General features: G+C 36.7%; 1 protein-coding gene across 1 annotated transcript in view; it reads right to left on the reverse strand.

Moving 5' to 3' along the window:
- Nucleotides 1-3,242: 3,242 nt before the first annotated feature.
- NAALADL2 (N-acetylated alpha-linked acidic dipeptidase like 2) overlaps nt 3,243-22,570 on the reverse strand; it is a 489,903-nt gene continuing 470,575 nt past the window's right edge. Inside the window, exons 14-15 of the mRNA XM_074834594.1 lie at nt 21,365-21,563; nt 3,243-4,337 (exon numbers count right to left, since the gene is read on the reverse strand). Coding sequence (XP_074690695.1) covers nt 4,139-4,337; nt 21,365-21,563 — 398 coding nt within the window. The 3' untranslated portion in view covers nt 3,243-4,138. The remainder of the gene's footprint in view (nt 4,338-21,364; nt 21,564-22,570) is intronic.

Raw genomic sequence — 22,570 nt, forward strand, 5'->3', positions numbered from 1 at the left:
TTTTGAGGAAACTTAACAGCTCCCTTAAGAATACAGGCCCAGACATAACTATGTTTACAGTATTTAATAGCTTTTAAAGCCAGAATGACCCATACAATTATCTTGCCTGACTTTCTGCATAACACAAGCCATAGAATTGCACTAAGCTCCCAAAGTTTGGTTAAAACAGATACATTCATAGCACATAGCTATGCATATGCTGATGGGTATTTTTCCTCCCTTCATTTTCTAATGCATCTTTTGCTCTTAATCACTCTCTTAAGGTATATAGAAATCCTGTGACTGGGAACCAGAGACTATACAAAAAACCGTCAAAGACATTAGTCTCTACAACTTAGAAATAAACCCCATGGCATGAAGGACAAATCTCCTCATACAAACTTTCCAACATATTAACTGTGAAATCCTAGAGACCTTGGCCAAGAGTTTTCACTGAATGAAATGATGGTTATCTTTTGAATGTTTGCAATTAAATCATTTACAATAATGTAACAACTAAGAAATACAGGGAGAGATCTGGAGAAACTATATTGATGGAAGAAGGAAACACTTCTCTGTGAGGGTGACCAAACACGGGCACAGGTCTCCCAGAGAGGTTGTGGAATCTCCATCCTTGGAAGAGAGACAAAAGTAATCTGAACATAGTCCCTCCTGGGCCACTGGCTCTAGGTGACCCTGCCTGAGCAGGGACGTTGGACTCGATGACCTCCAGAGGTCCATTCTGTGATACCTGAGAGATTTAACCTTTCCCCACCTACTGCTGCAAGAACTGAGGTCAGCTGAAGTGCCTTCTTTTACACCTCTAGACTGAAATACTTTCCTAAAAGGTAAGTGAAGCAGTGCAAAGTCTTTGCTAATTTTCTCATGCAGTTATTATTTACATCCATGTTTATGTAGATGTATTGTATCACTGCAAGTAAATTAGTGTTTGTACAATGTTTTGAAGATACAAGGCATTTGCGTATTTGTGTGTTTGCGTATTCACACAGATACTGTTTTTCTCGGATGATAAAAGCAATTCACTGCCTTTTTTAAGGTTAGCAGTCAAAATCCAGCTCCCATGTACTTATTATTCATCTGAGTTGATTGCACTTTAGCTTCTTTATGGACTCTTTAAAATACGCACTAATAAAATCTTATTAGCTTTTTATTATCAACTGTCTCAACATACAAATATTGCAAGCTGCAAGGATTTTCTGGTCACTGTGAGCATGACTCCAGATTACTTAGCAACCAATGCATTTGTTATACTGTCTCTGGCAGTTGAAGTTTCTGAAAAGGTAACAAATTTTTAGTATCATTCAGGCAATTTGCAAACACACTTCTGCCTTGAAGGGCGCTCCATTTATTTCAACACAATATAGGAATGAATTCAATCTGGGTAAGCTACTATGATTTACTAACCCCTTCCTTTAGCTGATGTTCCATAGCTGGTTGGGCAAAACTATGTTAGAAACACACCAGGTATTTAGGACCTTAACTTGCTATAAATTCTTTGAAGTCAATAGGTAGGATTTAAAAATCAATGGAAGGATATGGTTCAAAAGTGCCTTTTCCAAAACTATAATGGTACAAGTATTATCACTGAGCACTCACTTATATGTAAGATCTGAACTAAAAGCCTAGAGATCCAGAAGTGTGAGATGATATTGAAATCAATGCATTTAAGTCCTTAAATAGCTCATCTGATTCATCTCACCAACAAGAATATATGATTGTCTCTAGAATAGACAGGCATTTATAGTAGCAGTGCTTTTTGTGGTGGAGTACTTTGAAGTCTGCTATCTTAGAAGTGGTTACAGAAGGACATTAGCAAGAAATAAGATAAATGTTTTAGTGAGGAATTACATGGTTGAGAAATCATATGAGGCATACTCTTCTCAACAGATTTCACCGATTTTGCACATGTACACTTTCGTTACATTGGAGGTGGTTTTCATGGAAAATACATACTAAGACTGATAAACGAGTTATTAAATTCACCTGGCAGAGTTAAAGGAAGTGTTAATCTCTTTTTTTGGTCTCTTAATGGCACCTGACCCTATATCATTTAAGACCATAGACGCTGGCTCCACAGTGAGTCTGCATTCTAAAGAAAACATGTTACTAAACAAACTGTTAGAAGAGTTGTCCCCATTAGAAATTACAATTCAAATGTAGTGTGCATAGTACATCCCCAAATGCTATCACAAAATAAACATACAACTCAAATGTGGCTGTTCCAACCATTTAAGTATTACAATAATAAAATACGGAAACAAGGGGATGAACAAATATTATAGTATGAGAAAAAATGTTCCTCTTCAGAAGTCAAATTCTTTCTGCAGTAAACAGAATTGGTCCCAGCATTAGCAAAAGAATAACCACATACTCCTGCTTATCAGATGCCAAGTAGATAGAAGATATTAATGTCTAAGTTCATGCAGTCCACGCTGACGGATGTTGAACATATTCCCGCTTCAGTTGTAGTTGTACAACTGCATAGCTCTGCCTCTGGTCAGACCCAGGATGCTTTTGCCCATGTTATGATAATAACTTTCAAAGAAATGTAGCAGCAGCCTAGCTGTATGTACCTAGTCCCGGGTCATTGCTAATAGAGGCCCATTTGCCAAGGACTTTTGGAAATAGAAACCCAGATCTGTAAACAATTCTCATTTCTTGCTATGTGAACTCACACTTTGAAAAGTCTTTCACCAAATTGTGCACATTGAAATTATCCAAAGGCATTTTTTTACATTCATACAGATACTTTCTCCATTTTTACTGCAACCTGAAATGTTTCTGTAATGTTTCCATGGCAAACTGGGTAACAATACATTTGTTTCCATCAAATAAATTATATTTCAATTCTAAGTATCTATATAAAATTAAATTTTTAAGCTCTAACCTCAGAATCATCTGAGATTGTAAAACTCTAAACCCAATAGGGCTTAACAATCTCAACTGTTTATATTATTAAGACCTGCAATTCTCAAGTGTGTATCCCCTTAGAGGTTAGGACACTGAACCTCCTGATCCCTTCATTCACAGATTACTTCAGGCCAGCAAGGTAACAGTGTGATTACAGCCTTTGTACAGGGCTTCCACCAACACAAAACTCAAGTTTTAGCCCTGCAATATGCTTCATCAGCTTCTGCCTTCAGAGGTGAATTCCTGGTTCTAGGGAATGAATTTATATTTTCCCTGTGCTTTTTTGACAACAATCCAGGTCCTATATGCCAGGCACTACTGAAAGACCGATCTGGCCTGCAATAGTGGGTGGTGTGGCCAAGTGGTGGAATCCCAAAAATATTCCTAGAACTTTGAGGTCTTGTTTTCATTTGGGGGCTCTTTTGGTAATGTATAAGCTTATAAGTCCCGTGGCCTTATAAGACTAGGAAGTTCTCTTATTTAACATAAAGATTCAAAGTGTAACTACTGATTCAAACTTTTCAAATCATTTGAAATCATCACAAAAATTTTCTCTCCAAGAATAACTAGAGAAAACAATTCTTTTTCATACAGAAATGGGGTAATTAAAGTTTATCTGTATTCTCAGAATTGAGGTATTTATTGTTCCACAGAAGAAAAAAGATGTTGGATTGCACTGGTAAGGGTGTTTTGTGCATTTCCTGTTTAACTCCCGTGCTGGATACCCAAGAAAATGCCACATACTTCAACTACTTACTCTAAAAAGAATAAGGAAGATGAGTTTGCTGAGGAAGAAACACAAGAGTATACTTAAGTCACATTTTTCTGAACAGAATAGGCATGGAAAGCTCACCTGGGTATACATCTGGGGTGTTTTAGAACCAGATCTTCAGCATATTGCAGGACATGCTCAGTACTTTGCAAGATTGAGCTCTTAGTCATAAAAATATATTTTACATACAAAAATACAGCAGATGTCCTTCCAAAAATCCTATCTTATGTGTTAATCCCTCTCATTACATTTTATACATTCAGAAACAGACATTTGAGATATACTGTGAACAGTGCAAAAGACTGTTTTATATTCATAAAAACACGCATTGCGGTACCTTTAAGCGCCAACTGAAAGAAAACTTGAGAAAGGTTTCATCCTCAGAGAAATTCTGGTCCAAGTCGAACTTTTGTGTAGCAAGTTGTAAACAAACGTCTTAGAATGCAGAGAATCCTCTCATTTCTTTCCAGCTAAGGTAGTCTCAAACACATCTAGTCCTGCTTTGAAGTAAACCTGAGCTGAATTGATGCTGTTCAGCACCTCTGACAAGGCTGCTTGAATGGTCTCATTTGACTGATGTAGTTTGCAGTGCTCCAGTGCCTCTAGCAGTACTGAAAACTGTCGTGTCCTTTCATCTAGTCTGTAAAGAATATTTCTAAAAGAGAACAATGGAGAATGGTAAACTTTTTACTCAAAACAATTCATCAGAAATCATCAAGAAACCCTGCAAGTATCAGCCACACTTTACAGATGATTCATACATATTATGCACAGTAAAGCTGACCCATGGCAAACTGAAAGACAACTGCATATTTATTATGGCTTTGCAGACTGCCTCTGTTCATTGATCTAGGTGTACATACATTGAAACATTCACTAAGTCCTCCAAAGAAATCTCACATTCCTCTTTGACCATTCAAGATTTTATTCAAAATCATGAGTCTAGACCAATTACACCCCTCACAAACTATTTTGTGTCTCAGCTGGATTCCATTTATTCCCCTCTAAAAAAAAAAATTTGGTTATTACTGAGGACTCTAGGCACAGAATTTTTTTTTCTCTTATCTGCTCCTGTTATTTATTTCACACTTCAGAGGTGAAATTCTAGCTGCATTGAAGTCAGTGGTAAAACTCTCATTGTTTTCAGCAGAGCCTTTATTTCATCAATAATCCTTTGTGGCATCAGAACAAGAACAACCCATCTTTAATGTCACATACTTGAGGAAGGAAATAAATGGAACCTAAACCCTTATGAAACAAAATCTGTGTGTTTTCCTATAGTATCTGCAAGACTTTTTAATGGCTTGTATAAAACCACATGCAAAGGTAATGTCTAATCCCTTGGAAATGTTATCTGTATGAGGTGTTGAAGGCTCAGAATTCAAAGCTAGTCAGTGATTTCAATGAGACTCTTTGAAGCATACTATAAATGTTATCTAAAACCAGGTGTAATCATTATCCTAATTAGAAGAGCATGTTAATACCAGAAATCTCCACCCAGGAGCTCCTTTGATTGTAAACAGAAGTGAGTGAAATTTGAAACAGGAAAGCTATATGTGATCTGGTGCAGTACCTTACCCTTAAATACAAGGAAGGTGTTCAGGACAGGGGAGAAGTAGTTTCACAGAATGAAACCAACAAGAAAGCAGGACAACTTAGATACTCCATTAGTAACCTAACTGCATGACAGAAAAGGCCCAATGGCAACTCTAAATTAGTAATAAAGCTGCCCAGTACTTACATGACAGATGACCACAAAAGTGTATCTTATTATTATATGAATCATCTAATTGCCAGTCTACAAGGGAGAATGGTATCGAAGTAGCCCAATAAATGACACCACTGAACAGCCACAATCTTCTGCCATGTTTTCCAGTTTGAAAAAATGCTTTGAATGAGGGGCAGTGTTTTTTCAACGATATGAAATAACTCCTATCCCCATAACACAGGTTTTCAGTCTTTACGTTTTTACCTTCCTGTATTGGGTTTACATCCAAACCCAGCAATGTGCAATAGAAATGGTAAACTTTTTATCCCGACAGCAATACATCTAGCCATTTCAAGTGTTCTGCAATGCAATACATAGTAGTTTTAAACTGAGGAGAGAAATGGTTTGAATCCAACACTGCAGTAGAAGGGTAGCTTACATAGTTTAAATAGTAGGTCATCACTGACACAGATCATTTAGACTGAAACAGGTTAGAAGCACTTGCAGGAACAGCTCAGTGAGGACAGAAACCTCCATCAAGAAGATAGTGACAAGCAGCTGTGGCAGTAACTTCTTCAGCCTGCACTGTGGCAGCCAGAGGACAACTGCCTGCTTTCTCAGTTCTGAGCTGATGCTACCATTCCCTGAGACTGACTCAGCTTACACTCAAAGGTGACTGTCCCTAAAGTGTCTCTCTGATATAGTAAATGAAAACTGTGTATGTTGAGAACCAGATAAATTCTTGGTTGGTTGGTTTTTAACGATAGGCTGTGCTATGGGAAATACTGTAGTTTTCAAAGCAGGGATTGATTTTGCTCCCTCTGAAATCAATTCAGGGACTCCTGCTGAGATCAGTGCGAGTAGAACCAGGCTTCTGAAGAACTCTCCTCTACAAGTTCCCATAGCTCACAGGGAGACAGAAGCCTGTTCACAACCCCTCAAAGCCCTTGGAACAGCAGGGGCAATGCCAGAGATAATCACATTACTTTCTACTCTCAGGAGGCATGTCCTGTCTGGTTGCTGGTGGCTGGGAGAGTTTGAATTCTGCTCCAAATGCCTACAACATTGGCGTCTTGATCTATATTAGGATCTCGCTATTCCTTTATTGGGGCTAATGTCAACTAATAAAAATATTGTAAGACAATAACAATCAGCAGAGCAATGCTAACAGACTGCCTGAAATCATACTCTAAAGAGAGGATGACCTGAAGACTGGAACATTTGGGGACTGCTGAGAAAATGTTTGTGGAGAATAGGAACAGATCTCCTATCCCATCTTCAAACGTGCTCTAAACAAGGCATACAGGCTAAAAAGATGATTTACCTTGACACACAAGAATGTTAATAGAGTTTAACTCTATTGCTGTGGCTTTGGCATCACAGGTGATTCCACAATAAATCCACAGGCAGGTGATCTGTAAAAGACAAGTATTCCTAGCCCATCCCACCTGACTATGGTAGAAACCAGCATCTACTGAGAAATGCTTAGTTGTTTGATAAGAGACAAACAGTCTGTTGTCATAATTTAAAAGAATATTGTAACTTTTGCAATAGTAATATGACTTCAGCATAGCTGATTGAATAGTATGACAAAACCGATTTTTTATTTTTATGTATGCAAATAATAGTAAATAACATTATACGGCACTCGTTTTTTCAGATTTTCTGCTAGGAATTCTCACCAGGATCTAATATTTTCCAATTACTTATCTTTGCTTGGCAAGCCATGCCACCCCTTTGTTGCATAAAATGATTTCTCTCTTTATGCATGTTCATGAGAGTCAATTTATACAATTTTACTTATCTCTGTCCAAGCTTCATCAAATGAAAAAAATGGTCAGTCCAGTTTATTACTTGCAAGCCTTTACAAATCAGAAAAGTGTTTTCATTAAAGATTACACATGGACTGAAAAATAAAACTCAGCCATTTCATTGGCCCAAGATATCACTATTTGACCACAACATGCATAATGATACCAAGAGACTTTAATTTACTCTGTGAAATTCAATTACTTAAACATTCCTTAATACAAATTGGTTTTGTAGCCTATGCCTCTAAAACAACAATTCCAGCCTCTGGCCTAATTGCTTAAGTATATACCTTCATCTTTAACTATTTTGATCTTATAAATATAATTCACACAGTCAGCCTGACCCACACAAAACAAAAAGAGACTCCTAAACAGAAAAGAGTGATACATTATTGATGACACTAATGAAATTGCTACACACATCATTCATCTTAATGGGCTTGTTTCAATGACACATCACAGTGACCTGAAAAGTGTAACACCGAAGTGGGAAACCTGATTAATAACTTCAGGCAGTACCACCGAGAGAGGTAAAATGGCTTCAAACAAAAGAATCAGCCTTAGCAAACTAAAGCAAAGAAACTATAAAAATGAATTCTAAAAGAACCTCTTCTACCACTTTTATGAGCCCTTTGCAGGCCTAGGAACATAAGCATTATTGGCTGAAATAATGCCATTAGAGTTAAATGCTGTTTTACATTATCAGGGATATGGATGTAATGTAACCCCCACCAGACCAAAATGAATTTGACAAACTCTTGAATGACAGATCACACTAAAATATAGATTGACTTTAACACAGCTTCAAACTATTTTGGAGCTTGTATTAGAACAACTGGACAGTACAAGATTAAACTAGATTACTACATTATTCTTGTCATGAAAAAGGATTTTTTAGCTTACAAGAAAAGTTTGTGTGTAGGTAATGTACAACACAAGCTGAATTATTCAGGTACTTACAAATAGCCTCCTATCTAAGAGCTTACATTTGAGATTTTGAAAAGTAATTATTAAATCATTAGGACATGATGGCAAGTATACAGTCCCACATGAAAGGAGTTCAGGTTCTCTCTGTGGAATCCCATTAGAATTGCTTACAGATAAATGCTATGGGCAGCCTCTGTCTGTTCCAGTTATAACACAATGTGCTGTGACTAGAGATGCTTCAGCATCCTCACAAACTCAATTTTATAAATCGCTGAATTATTTTTTCTTGTACTCTCCAAGAAAAAAAAAACCAGAGCAGAACAGGATTCTTTGCATTTCCCTTTCTCTTGATAATGTTCAGTTTTGAATGCACTTTTCTTACATGTAGGAGTTTGTTTTCATTCATGTTTGTAAAACATAAAATATTATTAACTTGGAAAATAAATAAATGCACTCTAATAATCATAATATTTACATGTTGGGACTGCCAGTTCCATAGGGTGTTTATTTATTGTAGGACATAAAAACATTACAAATTCTTCTTCCCTGGAAACTGCATGAGCTGATTTATACTAGTTTGTACCTCAGAAAATTTTATGGTGAAGGTACAGAAAGCTTCCCTTCTTCCTCCGGGTCCCTTAACGTCTTGATCTCTAAGTGTGCTTCTCCTTTCCCTTTTTTTTATTTTTTAAACTTTTTTGACACCCAGATACAGTTATTTTATCTTACCTATTTTATTTCACATAACTATTGTGGCAGAAGGTTTATAATTATAAAATTATAGCTGCTAGCCATGTAAGACTAACTTTTGTTAGGACAAAATTTATGCACCGCTGAACTGTCATTACTTTTTATTATAGCTGATCCTGAGGAAAAATGTTTTTCTACACTGCTCATTTCTTGCTGGATCGAATGGTGGAAGTCACTGGCTCTGGGACCGTGTGACTGAGCAACATGCATGTGACCAGGGAAGACAGGGCTATGGCAGCCAACCTCAGGGCAATTTAGCTGTCAATGTCAGCTAATCCCTCACTGTCTTAAGTCCCCACAAACTCAACAAGTCACATCTAAGGATCCTTTTTTTGTAATATGTTTTCCTAACTTTTGTTTGCTACACAACCTATCCTTTTTTAAGAGCCATCAACTGCCTTCACTTAGTGCTCTAGTTTACAGGACTGCAAATTGTTCTACTGGTATAAATTACAGAAGCTGATATATTTAAATCATGTACACTCAAAAGTGAGTGTCTGCTGGAAAGATATGTATTTGCATGGTATCAGCAGTTGATAAGCTACATGTAATCTAGATATCAAATCTAAATAAACTGTAACTAACTGAAAGGCATTTCAAAGGCATTGTCATGTGACAGTGGTAAACCACATAAATTCTGTCCCTGCCACATAGAAATTTATCTTGCATAAGAGACAGGAGTTAGGACACCTCTAATTGAGTCAATTATGGCAAATGGAGGTTATGGTAAGTCTGCATTTAACAAAATCCTGTTGGGACATGGGACTACAAGGAGATAATTATTCCAGGTTTGAATTCATTTCTGAGAGGCCAATTTAGAATAGGGCTTGTTAAAAAAATAAATCCTGCTTTTGGCAGCTCTGTGAAGTGTCTTGAGGCCTGGTTTGGCTTGATTGCCTGCCAAATAAACAAAGGAAAAAGGAGATGCCAAACTGGAATGATGGCTGGTTACAAGATACATTATCTTTTATTTCCCTACAGTTATCTTTGATTACAGTACTTTTTAAAAGCTAATGAACGCATTGTCGTAAAACACACTAACCTCTTACTGAATTATCATTAAAGCCTGATCCTAACTCTAGAATAAATTTCAGGTTGGTGCAGGTGCACCTTGCCACCCTTAGATCTTTGTCAAGGCCTTGAGTGCACTAATACATCTCACTGGTCCTGACCATCCTTACCCGCCGCTCCCAGGCCTCTCCCACTTGCATTGCTTGGGCACCACAGGCCTGATTGGAGTGGCCACTGCCCAGCTGGCCATGGCATATGCTTGGCTCCCCATTGTAAGGGAGCAGCTAGCCCTCATCACCCCCGACCATCTTCACCTAAACAGGGGACCCTATCAGACTTGACTCCATAAACACCCATCCTAACCTCTCCTACAGACCTTCCCACCTTTAAACCTATTGTGGTCATCGTTACAGATTCATCTACTAGAATCCAATTTGCACATAGGAGCATTCAGAATCCTAAAGAGAAAGTGAACAATCTATTAAAGAAATCAAGCTGCCCAAAACTCAACATTCACAGAAAACATTCACTTTCACTTCTGTTCTGAAAAATGGAAATTATTCTTTTGATAGTTGAATAATTACTGTCAACAGAAAAGACTGACATAAAATAAAGCTAACTGAATGTTAATCTTGATTTTCTGATAATAGGACAGTGTTCTGTGACAGCTTGGAAAAGATTTCAAAGGGGACCACTGTATCTATGACAATCTGTAGCTAAACTTTTCCACTTCCATTTAATAAACAATAATTACTTCATTTCTTCCTGTAATTTTTTTATATTTTTGTGGCTTATGATAGCAAAACAGCTTCCAGTATAATATAAAATAATCATGAACAAATGGAAGCTGGAAGCTTGATGCAAGTTGCTAATCATAAGAGGACTGATGTTCTGGAACAGCCTCAAATAAGAATAATTGAGCTAAGAAGTCTGACTACTTTAGAGACTGAGTTTGAGTAAAATCAGGCTTCAATAAAATACCTGTTTGCAAAGGCTGAACATCAGCATTACCTTGCATTCAGAGTTTTTCCCCTGTTGAAAAACTAGTGAGTTTAGGAAACTTATTTCTTTCTTACTTTGGAGTAAATAAGATCAGTAAGTAGGAGGAATCAGTTCTACAGCTTCAACAGTACAGAATGACTTCACAGAACAGAAGTGGAAAGAAAAATAAAAATTAGATGCATTTGTTCTTCAGAAGTTGCAAGCGATTATTTATCGTTGCTAAAGAGCAGTCCTCTAAGTAATTAGGCATGATTTTCTCTAGGATTTTATAGAAATTAATTAAGCAACTTTATCTAGAAATTCCCGAAGAAGCCACAAAACTCACTATCAGACTCTTTGCCATAGAGCTTTCAAACCCTATATGCAGCTGATGAGACTGATACATACTCCACAGAAATGTAAAAATTCCTTGAAAATCCTTTTTTTATAATTTCTTAGAACAAGGACTTGCATCTATACTTAAGAGTGATGATGCATTAAACAAAATTAATATCACTGTATTTTAAAATGTTATTTCCTGGCAGCAACTGGAATGAAGTACACTGTTAAATTTCAAATAATATAGCTGTTGGTAACAAATGTAGGGATGTTGTTCTTTGATTGATTTATGCTACACTTATTTTTCAAATGAAAGAAACATATGCTTATGCTGAATAATTTGGAGGAAACGATTTTTCTTTTAAGGATGTCTCAGTCTGAAATACTCAAATTCAAAGCAGATGTGCTACTAGTTTGAAGGACTTGAGGGAAGTGAATTAATAAAATTATTTCCAAATGGCTCACAGCTGATGTTCTGAAGGCTTCAGAGGGATTTTTATTTAGAAATCATGTAAAACATCCGATTCCTAAGGAGGAATACCATTTCTAAACAAAGCAGCCAGCAGTGGCCAGTGTTTGATGCAGTAAACTGGCTTGACCTTGATCTCCAGTTCTGATCCTGACGAGGTTTATCATCTTAAGTAACTCCATACCATGAGACGTGAGACCATTATCATCATAGCCAAAATCAGAAAGGTCATTAGCACAAGAGTTAACTATGGATAAAAAATTAACGATGTCATAATATGTTCTTTATAGAAATGCCTAAAGTTATAATTTTATTACCTTCAATGGTGAGCACACGCACAAAATTAACACTTTTTAAAATCCCCAGTTAAGGTAATTTTCCTGTTAATGATCTCACCACCAAATTTCTAAGCCCTATTGCCTGGGTAATATGTTAGCGGGGGGAGTATTACATACTAACTATTTTTCCAATTAATTCCACTTATTTTTGTACTATATTTGAGAAATGTTCTTGGATAGTATTTCAAACATACATGAATGGTTCTTATCTGTCATGGCCAAAAATGTGGAACCATAAATTTCTTGGATCTAAAAAACGTTATCAATCCTACTGTTTATAAGAAAAATGAAATAATGTATAAAATATTAATTTTCTGTCTTATTCAATAAATTCAAAATCGAATACTTTGTATAATTTTCTGAGATTGTAGGCTATTTTCCTCTGTAACTAAATATTCTTAGCCTATTTAGTGCCATAAGCACAGACATGAGCAAGATCTGCCAGCAAGCTAAACTGAATGGAAACTGTATCCCAGTCGGAAGACTTGCTAGGTGTTGGCATGATAGCTCTGCACTGAGCTCCCTGAATAGCCTCTGTGAAAGGGTTTTTACAGTTAGCAGACAACTGCTGTGAAATGGGCTAAACCATCTAATAAGGTCACATATACAATTAAATGTTAATTATTAAAAAAACCCACCAGGTTCTTTGCAAGGTCAAGACCATGCGCATTCATGGAAACCATGAGGAATTGTATTCCCTGGATGAAGTCTTGTCTTCAGGACCACCAATGCTGTGTTAAATTACAATATACATAATATTTACAGTATCCAAACCGTAACAGGTCTGATGCATACCACAGACAAAACTCTGTAAGCATACAAATCAATCTAGTTAAAAAGGATGGAAGAAAATTAATGAGAAGTACATACAGGAAAAATAAATTAAGGTATGTACACCCTGGTTTACCATTCATATCAGGGAAGTGAGAAAGCTGGTTTCCAGCCATGACATAATCCCTAATTACAGTGGTTTTTCTGCTTTTGCAGGTGTAATGAAAAGATTTTCATGTTCACTGTTTAAATAAGCTTTAAAGTCAACCATAATTACATCTCTGCAGATGGCTAATTCCGTAGTATTTATGCAGCAAATGCTCTTTAAATAGTAAAAATTTACAGGACAACAAATACAGTCATTACTTCATGGTCATTACATGTACTGGTGATTCCAAAGGAGAAACCATTTGAATTGCCACTCAGATGGATCAGGTGTTTTGAGCATGAGTTGCACTCACTTTATTGCATCTTCTCAGTATTAAGAAAGGGCGTAATTCAGGATGATTATCAGTCATGAGAAAAATAATAACCATAGCAGGAATTTGTAAGAACATTATCAAACTAGTAATTGCTTCTGATGTATGCTAGGCTAAATGTGCTGCTCCACACATGGATGAATGTTGAAGAGTCAATATCCCAGCGGATGAAATTCTATCTACTTGGCCACAGAATGAGTAACTGCAGCACCATTCAATCACCCCCAGAGGGACTGGTAGGACTAGGTCAGAACCCTTCCCAAAGTTGCCCAGTGCACAGAGAACGATCCTGCTGCTAGAATAGTGTTCCTACAGGTCCCTCATGAATTAAACAGTTCCTACACTTTCCTAACTATGCCTGTTCTGGGGAGCTGCACTGGTGGCAAAAAGCAGCCTGGGAAAAGCTTCCTGTGCTATTCAGAGTTGCAACTTAATTTCAATAGTATGTTATATTTATCCACTGAATGAAAAGATTCATGACTACCTTCTTCCCAGTCCCTCAAATTCCATTTTGTGAATAGGAAGTGATCCTAATTATGTCTGGCTTCTGGTAGCTGCTCAAGAGAGAAGTAAGTTCCTTTTTTCCTCCCACCAGTGCTATACCCCCACATAACAGTTGGGTAAAATGTTTAAAAGGAATATAGTGAATAAAATACTTTCAGTCCACCAAGGTTGTTACTCCAGATTCTGCTAGTGACTTGGATGCATGAATTTGAGTCAAATTACGATTTTAAACTGAAATTAGTGTGCCAAACATGCTATTGAATTTTTTTAAAAATAGTGATAGCTATGTAAGTGCTATTAGAATCTAGTGTTTTGGGATTTGATTAGAAATATTTCTTACTTTGCACCAACCTAGTTAAATTCACATCATTGTTTGTCATGCCATTAACTAACTGATTTGTCTCTGGCTTTAGAATTAGAAAAAATAACCTGGTTGTTAGGTATTGCAGTTATATTCTTAGAAATTATTTTTTAATCAGGGGGGACCTGCAGAGATGACTCAGTCTATTCAGTTTTGTGATAAAACCCACTTTTGAGTATGCTGTAAAAACTCTGGATACTGATTCATGATTGCCATCACTTTTATAAATCCTAGTTGCCTGACACATGACATCTACTTAGAGAAGCATATAAACCAAGAACCTAATCCTTTCATTCAACGTCTGCTACCAAAGACTGGGAGAAGAATCATCTTCCAAGTAACCACTAACTAAATATTTACCAAGCACTGTACAGCATCTCAGATCTTCTAACAGTGCATAGTTGTCACTGTTCACCCATGTCATGAAACTTCTTTTCTCCTTCCCACAATCTTGGGAAGAACATAAAACCATCCTTGGAATATTTCCTGTGTTTTTTTGGCATTAGTAGTTCATGAAGTGAGCTACAGTGAAGCAAGTCTTACTGAACTGTGTGTCCCTTCTTCTGTCCTGAATATTTGAGTTCATCACCTCTAATTTATACTTGCACAGACTACAATCAGACTGCACAAACATTGCAGAGTTTGAAGGAAGAAGGTCAAAGAAATGGGAAGACATTTTTGGTATAAAAATTACAGTTGAACAAAAGTGTATCAGAGAGAAGGGAGCTGAACAAGAACTGCAGAGCCAAGAAACACCAGTGAAGGATTAGAAAGTGAAACAAGTAATACCACTAATCATAACTCCATTTATAAGACATAGAACAATTATAGAAGAAAAAGATGCAAATTTTGAAAGATACAAGATATTAGGGTGAAGTGTCAGATGGAAAATCACTGCTATGCAGTAAGGCAAAAATTCATTTGTTCTGACTGAATGGCAAAATCCGAGGTACGCAATTCTAAAACCAGTACACAATTCCTTCCCTCTCCCCCAGCATCATTCTAGTATTGTATTTACAAATTGCACATGGCAGGTAATACAGAGACAGAACATTATCTACTACTGCCAGTGCAACATGAATTGTTGCTGTATTTCCCACACTAAGGATCATCAGCACCATATCAAATCACTCTCTGCTCCTCCTAATACAATGCAGAAAAAAAAATATTCCATGTGCTTGGTTCAGGCCAGTCAAAACTGTCTCAAACATTACAAGAAAGTATACAGAAATATTTTCGACTTGAAGCCACAAAAGACCAAAAAACCAAATCCACAAAAAGTTTATACAATGAGACAGAATTACTGTCTTCTGCAGAAATTCTTGGCTGTTTTTTTTTCCAGATAACATTGCACTACATGTTTACCCATGTTACTGTTTAAGATTAGCAGGATATTTGCATCTTTAATGCTTGTCCTTTGTAAATCCAATGAGCAACTTGTTTACACATGGAGATTTAATAAGGACTTTAATTTTCCTACTAAACGTATCTCTAGAAACTAGAGTCTTAGGGCAGTGAATTTTGACACCTGAGAATCTGCTGCAGTTTCTCAGGAAAACAGAAATAAAGCCAGTAGACTCTGTACATATGTCAAGAATGTATATAACAAATCTCAATCTGAAAGGAAAACATTTGTTCTGGTGAACAACAAACGCTTGAGTGGCATGAGATTAGCAATGATGCAAATTACTTTTCTGTGTGGTGCTAAAAGCATCTTTTGATTGTTCTTTCATTTCATTATGGCAAATTCAGGGTGCACAATCTATCATTGCAAGTATTTTATTCAGTGCATTATAACTTACTGATTTGTCATAATTTTTTAGCCCAACGAAGTGTTAATGTCACACCTGGGTATCCATGATAAAAAGAAGCAAAAGGAAGAAGCTTAACTTGCACAAATGAGCAATAAAAACTGCTGGAGGTCTTTCTTGAAAACAGATTGTTTTTGAAATCCTTACTTTTCATCTACCTATTATTCAATTCACTCAATTACATCTACTAGACATAGCACAATGGCACGTGCAACAATTCCATAAATAGTGGTGACAGATGCATACAGCCTTAATGGACAGGTTAAACTTGGCAAGCTAAGATGAAACTCTTAAATGAAAGATTTTACACAGGTTGACTTTGATTCTTTTATAAAATTGCTAAAAGAACTGTCAGTCAGGACATAACTGATCCTTAAGCAATGATCTATTAAGAATAAACCCCATCTAACTGGAGCAGAAATGACAGCCTGAGCCCTTGTGTGCCTTTTTTGGACTTTATTTTTAAAGACTGAAGACACAAACTCTTGTTTTTAATGACTCTTTTAGATTTGGAACTATTGGTGGGAGCATCACAGGGTATTCTAGGAAACCCTACATACTTACTACCGGATCCATCTAGTATCAACAGCATCCATCAGATATGAAGATTAGACATGGGCCCGAAGAAATCACTTTCAGTAAGAGAGGATATCTTACTGCACTGAGTGTCCCGCGCCTGACACTCCATGAAGTCTTCTTGATTATCGCATTTCTTTGCAATATTATTATCCACTGTTCCAATGCCATTGAAGTGCTACGCCTTTCAGCAAAAAGAGCCAAGATCTCTGTGCGAATACCTAAGGAGTGCGTGCAGACACTTGACAGATACATTAGGCTGACAGGTTGTCAGGAGCTGTGGTGATCAGCAAATATAAGAAATATAATAAAATATACAAGGAACAGGGAGAATGGTTTATTCAGTCTAGGAGAACAGAAGGTTTGCACTCAATATTTATAAACACCAGGAAGATACATGCTGTCTTTTTATCCATGATATTGCCAGTGTCAATGTTTTTGTAGGTATTTTCACAGAGGGAAAAGCATGACAATAGACTTTTAGAGTCTAAGAGTTTTAAGGATTAGCTGATGCACAAGAGGCAAAGATGTTCAGCAAGGAGACAAAGAGGAGGCACACCACTCAGCATGGATGCATTTGCCCGACTACCTAACTTACAAACATTCATTTACAAAAATTAATTTTGTTCTCTGTCAGAAGCCATGTAGAGATTTGGTTAATCACTATCAGAACAGGTGTCAGCGAGTACTTCCTTGACCTTATCAGACAAGCTGCTTTCACTGTGGGGAAACAGCCCCAGCTCTTCGCTTTGATCTATGTTTATTTATGGCCAAAGCACCCTTTGTTTAGAATATGGAGATAAAGCAACTTCTCCTATCCCTAGCAAGCAACTACACCTGCTTTACTGAATGCTGATGAGGGTAACAATTTGGGGTTTTCTCACTATATATCAGCATTTATAGAATCATCTTATATCTCTGCTGAGTTTGACTGTCTGAGAGGACAATGTGCTTGAGATCATAGTTTGTTTGATTTTTTTCCTGTCTACGCACAGTGCCTAAAAGTAATGGAACCTCTGTTCTTTGCTTTGTACATGTCACCGCAGTGTAATCTATGGTTATTAGTACTAGTATCAAAATATGAGCATCAGTAATATACAGAAATATTCAGCACAAGTACACCTTGTATGAGTGGAAAGCAAGAAATGGCTAGAGGAAAGAAACATACAAATTTCTACTGATTACTCCATTAAAATAATAACAAAATATAAATCACAAAATTATCAATATTATGATTAAGTTATGAGAAGCAAGGGAAGATAAATGAAAAATATCAATAGCTCCTAAACATAGAAAGAAGTCTACCCAGGGTTACCACTGGGAATCACAGAAATTCTTCAGGTACAATAAAACTCAGATATTTTGTCCTAACCCCAAAATAAGCCCCAGGGTAACCTTTGTGGAACAGGATAACATTTCTCAACTTATTATTTTTCATTCTGCCTAAATTTCTGGATAAGACTGAAATGCCCTGATGAAAGCTGTACTTGTATACTTCCAGCTCAGCTGGAAAGTATGTCATTGTCAAATTTTCAGTTCAATGTCATGAAGTTCAGGTAAGAAGGATAATCATCTAAACTACAGTGTTTACTTACACTGTATTGAACAACCTGCCAATTTCAATAACCCTTACTTTAATTTAGTCAGGATATCCTAATATAATTATCAAAACCTCAAGTAATTTGAATTCTTAGTAACTTTGAATAATTTTATTGCTCATTATAGATGAATAATGCATCAATTATGGCCAAATATTGCCCTATGACATTGACTTGAATGAGGCATCTATTTTTTTAAGTACATATACACAGAAAGAGACTACAGCTATGGCAATAAGTGTACAAACCATACAAAAAAAAGATATAGAAAAGATGTATTAGTTCCCCCGTAGTGGACAAACACAAGTAGGTTGCAAGCCACCTCCTGCAATAAAGCAAAAAATCCACCTTTCTTTTTAATTCAAGTTCTAGAAAAGAAAACATAGTATAGATCCAGAGAGCTGTGAATTAGGACAAACACAAGCCTAAAAATGATGCCTAAACTTCCGCAAATTTGTCAAGTACTTTGATTGAGGTTGAGAATATGAGTCCAAATGGGTATACAGGAAGCAATCATTTTTTCATGAAGAATACGTGCTTTACTGTGCACACAAATTCTTCCTTCAGAAGGCTGTAAATTACAGTATTTATGGAATCTTAATGATCTAAACACAGTTGGAGCCTGAAGGTCAAGGCTGCAAACTGCATCCTAAATTTCTGTTTACAGATGAAGCACAGTATTTATTGCTGCACTGCTTGTGCTGCTATAGTTAAAGGGTTGCCAGCATTTCCATTATAAACCACTATTTCAGGGGTATATAACTTGCCCATCAATTTTCCAACTGGGATGAAACATGGCATACAAGGTCCTGGCTGTGAGACTGATTTTTTCATTTGTTTTCTTTACCAAATTACAAAAAGAGAAGCTTCAAGTTATAGAAGCAAAAAAAAGTATATCAGGCTTTTCAAGTACTCCTAGTGTTCCTGTGATACAATTATAGCTTCAGAACACAAAATAGATTCATATAACTGCATCAATTAACAGAAGGACATTCAGTCCCTAAAAAGTGAAAAATAACTCAAATAAAGACATATTGTCAGATACTGTTTTTGAAAAGAAACTGTATGTCAGATTTTTAATGGCAGGAAATGAAATCAGAAATCTATAACTTTCCTCAATTCTGTCTGCATTAAAGGTAAATCTACAGTACAATTACACACCTTGGCACAGTACAAAGAATGTTCTGTTTTCAAATAAGTACCTAAATGACAATACACAAGGTGTTTACTGTTATATAATTTCCACAAACTCTGAAGTAACTTTTTTGTCTACTGTTAAATCTTGTATCAAATGTAATGAAATCAGAGGGGAAAAATTACAAGATTTTCACTTCCACACTATCTACTTTGCCTGTGTGAATACTGTGCTCTGCACCAAAGTACTGCTGAGAGCAGGAAGGTAAAAAATTTAATTCACATTATACCTGCATATCTAGCAATTACATCTTGATGAATAACAAACTTAAGACTGTAAGTACTGCAAGAATTTAAATATTAGAAGAACTCAAAAAACCCTCTTATTGGAATCCTAAGATTTGGCATAATTTATTTTTACAAATAAAGAACTGGGCCAGATTCAACAATGTGCCATTGCAATGCAACACAGACACATTACGTTATATTAAGCAGTTTTATGGTTCCTTTGCAACACCATGCCAGTTCAGACAAGAAAGACAGCAGTTCTAAACCCGGAATATTAGGTTTTATTTAATCACATTTTGGTTTATTTCTTTATATTATAAATCCAGTCACAGCAGGAAGCAAATTAGTCCCTCCCCAAATATCATTATTATATTTTCTTTATTATAGCTGTAGGGATTTTATTCACTGACACAGTTGAGTTCACCACAACTACCTTTTTTTTTTTCTTTTGCTTTTGTTAAAAGATGACTGCATTTGTTTTATGCCATTCCTAATGCTTGGAAGAATCTCTTCCTCCTGGTGCTGTAGCTGTCTGCTTTTCTTCCAAAGTCTACCTCTACCATCTGTCTATTTTCTGCCCACTTGAAACAACCATTTGCACAAGCCATTTGACAATTTTTTCCATCAGCTGCAACAAAGTACTGTTTTATTACTTTAGTTAGTTCTGGTTGCAAGTACATTTACATTCCTAAATAACACAGATGTCTCATTCACTTGTGTCCTGGCCCTGTCTGTCTCCTGTGTATGCATGTCAGTTCACTTGCAAGCTCTCATTGCTGAGTATGCCAATCAACCAGTTTCCCCTAAAGTAAAAACCTGGGTAAGGCTTTAGGGACAGTTTTACTTGGGGAAGACTCCTAATGGTTAGTATGGATGAGCCATTGGCTGTGTTCAGCTGCAGAGTCCTTCAAAATAATCCCAGTAGACCTGGTGAAGTCAAACAGCCAACATATGCCCTCACTCTGTAGCCCAGGGCACTCAAAACATATTCTTGGGGTCAAGCTATGAAACACTACATTGATGGGCTGCAATACAGTGCTTCAGACAGTCTGTACTGCAGCACACACATACGCTTTGTTACTTCTGAACAGCCAGAAGGCCAGGCATTATTCAGGGCAGGCTTGACCAATTCTTACTTTTCAAACTTTTTTTAAGCTACTAATTGCCTTTTTTTTTTTTTTTTTGGTAAAGGAATCTATGGTGAGAGATACAGACCTGTATACGTCTTTCTTAGAAAGTGAATGATGGAATGATTATGACATCTTAAAATCAACCTGGGTCATGCAGCTGAACACATATTGGAGAATAATTCTAACCAGAGACAAGATGTTATGAATGGTGACAAAGGCCCTCTCATTCAATCCACTGTACGGCCTTTGGTTGAAATGCACCCAAGAACACTGCCATATATATGTTAAATAATGCTACACAGTAGCTTGTATAATTCTGAATCTTCAATGAACTGTAAAAAGTTTTAAATAAAATATAGGTGGAGCTTGTCAAGCAGTATTAGACTCCAAAATATTTTCTTCTGGAAGCTTACTGTGCCATCTAACACAAGTACCTGTTATGCTGCCTGAGTTGCCGTCACACTGTACATCTTGTTAGCAGTGATGTCATGACAGAAATGCTACAGGGCTGCATTCTAATGACCTGTTGTATTGTAACAAATGAATGTTTTCTGCAGAAAGGATGAGATAGGAAAAACCAGCTTTAATCTTGGATATCCACTGAGACTTTTTTTAAAAGAGTACGACAGTTTCTAAAAACCAAGAAATGCAAGATTACCATTTTAGCTCAAATGAAGAACATGTTGAACACCATACCTGTAAAGTCCTGGAGGAACTCGATGAACCAGGAAGCTTTTCTCCAAGCTTTGTAGCACATCATTGAGCATCCTGACTCTGATAGGGGCTCGCTCCTTGGGGTCATTAGCTGGGCGCATCTCATCTGATTGGAACAATTCTGCAGTGTCCCTCAGACGTGCTGCCACCGCAAGCAACTGAGGAATGTCTCCTTCATCACCTAGGAACAGTAAGATCAAGACAGTTGCCAGTGATTCAGAGAGAATCACTTATTACTCTTGGTTACAAGTCAAAACTAATAGTCCAATTAAAACCTGAGCCTCTTTTCCCATGTGAGAAGTATGTAGTGGATCAAGGAAAGCCATAGATCATTGTGCATAAGCTCTGATCTATTTTTCAAAGACGATCAGTTTGGACTGTGATGTTTTAACATCCAATAAACCATGAGGAACGATTCTGGAATACAGCTTGAAATCTACCATTGGAAAAACAGGCATGTAGGAAGCAGTGGTTATAAATCACCAACTATAACATTTCCTCTGAGACAGAACTTATGTTGATGCTGATGCTACTGCTCTCAACTTTGAAAGCTTGTGCTTGGATTCCATAACGACTGCTGTATAGAAAATCATAATACATGGAGTTTAACTGAAATTTGTTGAACATTTTAGAATCCTAGAGGTTAACAACAGTTGTAGAGGGGATGTGAAATTGTTCTTCTTATTCACTTAAATCATATGCAGTGAGCCAACTAACACTTCAATTGATATCCAAATGTATATTCTAATCCAGTCAATATTTTCAAAACTTTTTAAACTTGGAGTGCTGACTGTTACTTTTTTTTTTTTGTGATCGTACATAGACTCCAAAACAATAAAAACCCACAGCGCTTTGGAGCGCACCACAATTTCACTATTTCTCTGTTCATAGTCCAGAAAGAAGAATGTGATACGTGAATTGGGGCATTGTGAATGTACAGTCTATTCCCATCTGTAGTACAGGTGAAGAGCATGCCCTCCTTTCCTAGTGGATGCATAGACTGTGTTAATTTTTACAAGCACATGGAGAGAGAAAACTGAGTCTGAACCTGATGTAAAGTCAAAAGTAACACCAGTCAACAAAAACATTTCCAGGATGCAGAAATTATCTTTAAGGCTGAGATTCACTTTACCTATTAAGGCAAGAAAATAACTATCCTTAGATCTTTCAAATGATGATTTAATCAAA

Source organism: Strix aluco, chromosome 9, assembly GCF_031877795.1.
Source record: "Strix aluco isolate bStrAlu1 chromosome 9, bStrAlu1.hap1, whole genome shotgun sequence".
Lineage (NCBI taxonomy): Eukaryota > Metazoa > Chordata > Aves > Strigiformes > Strigidae > Strix > Strix aluco.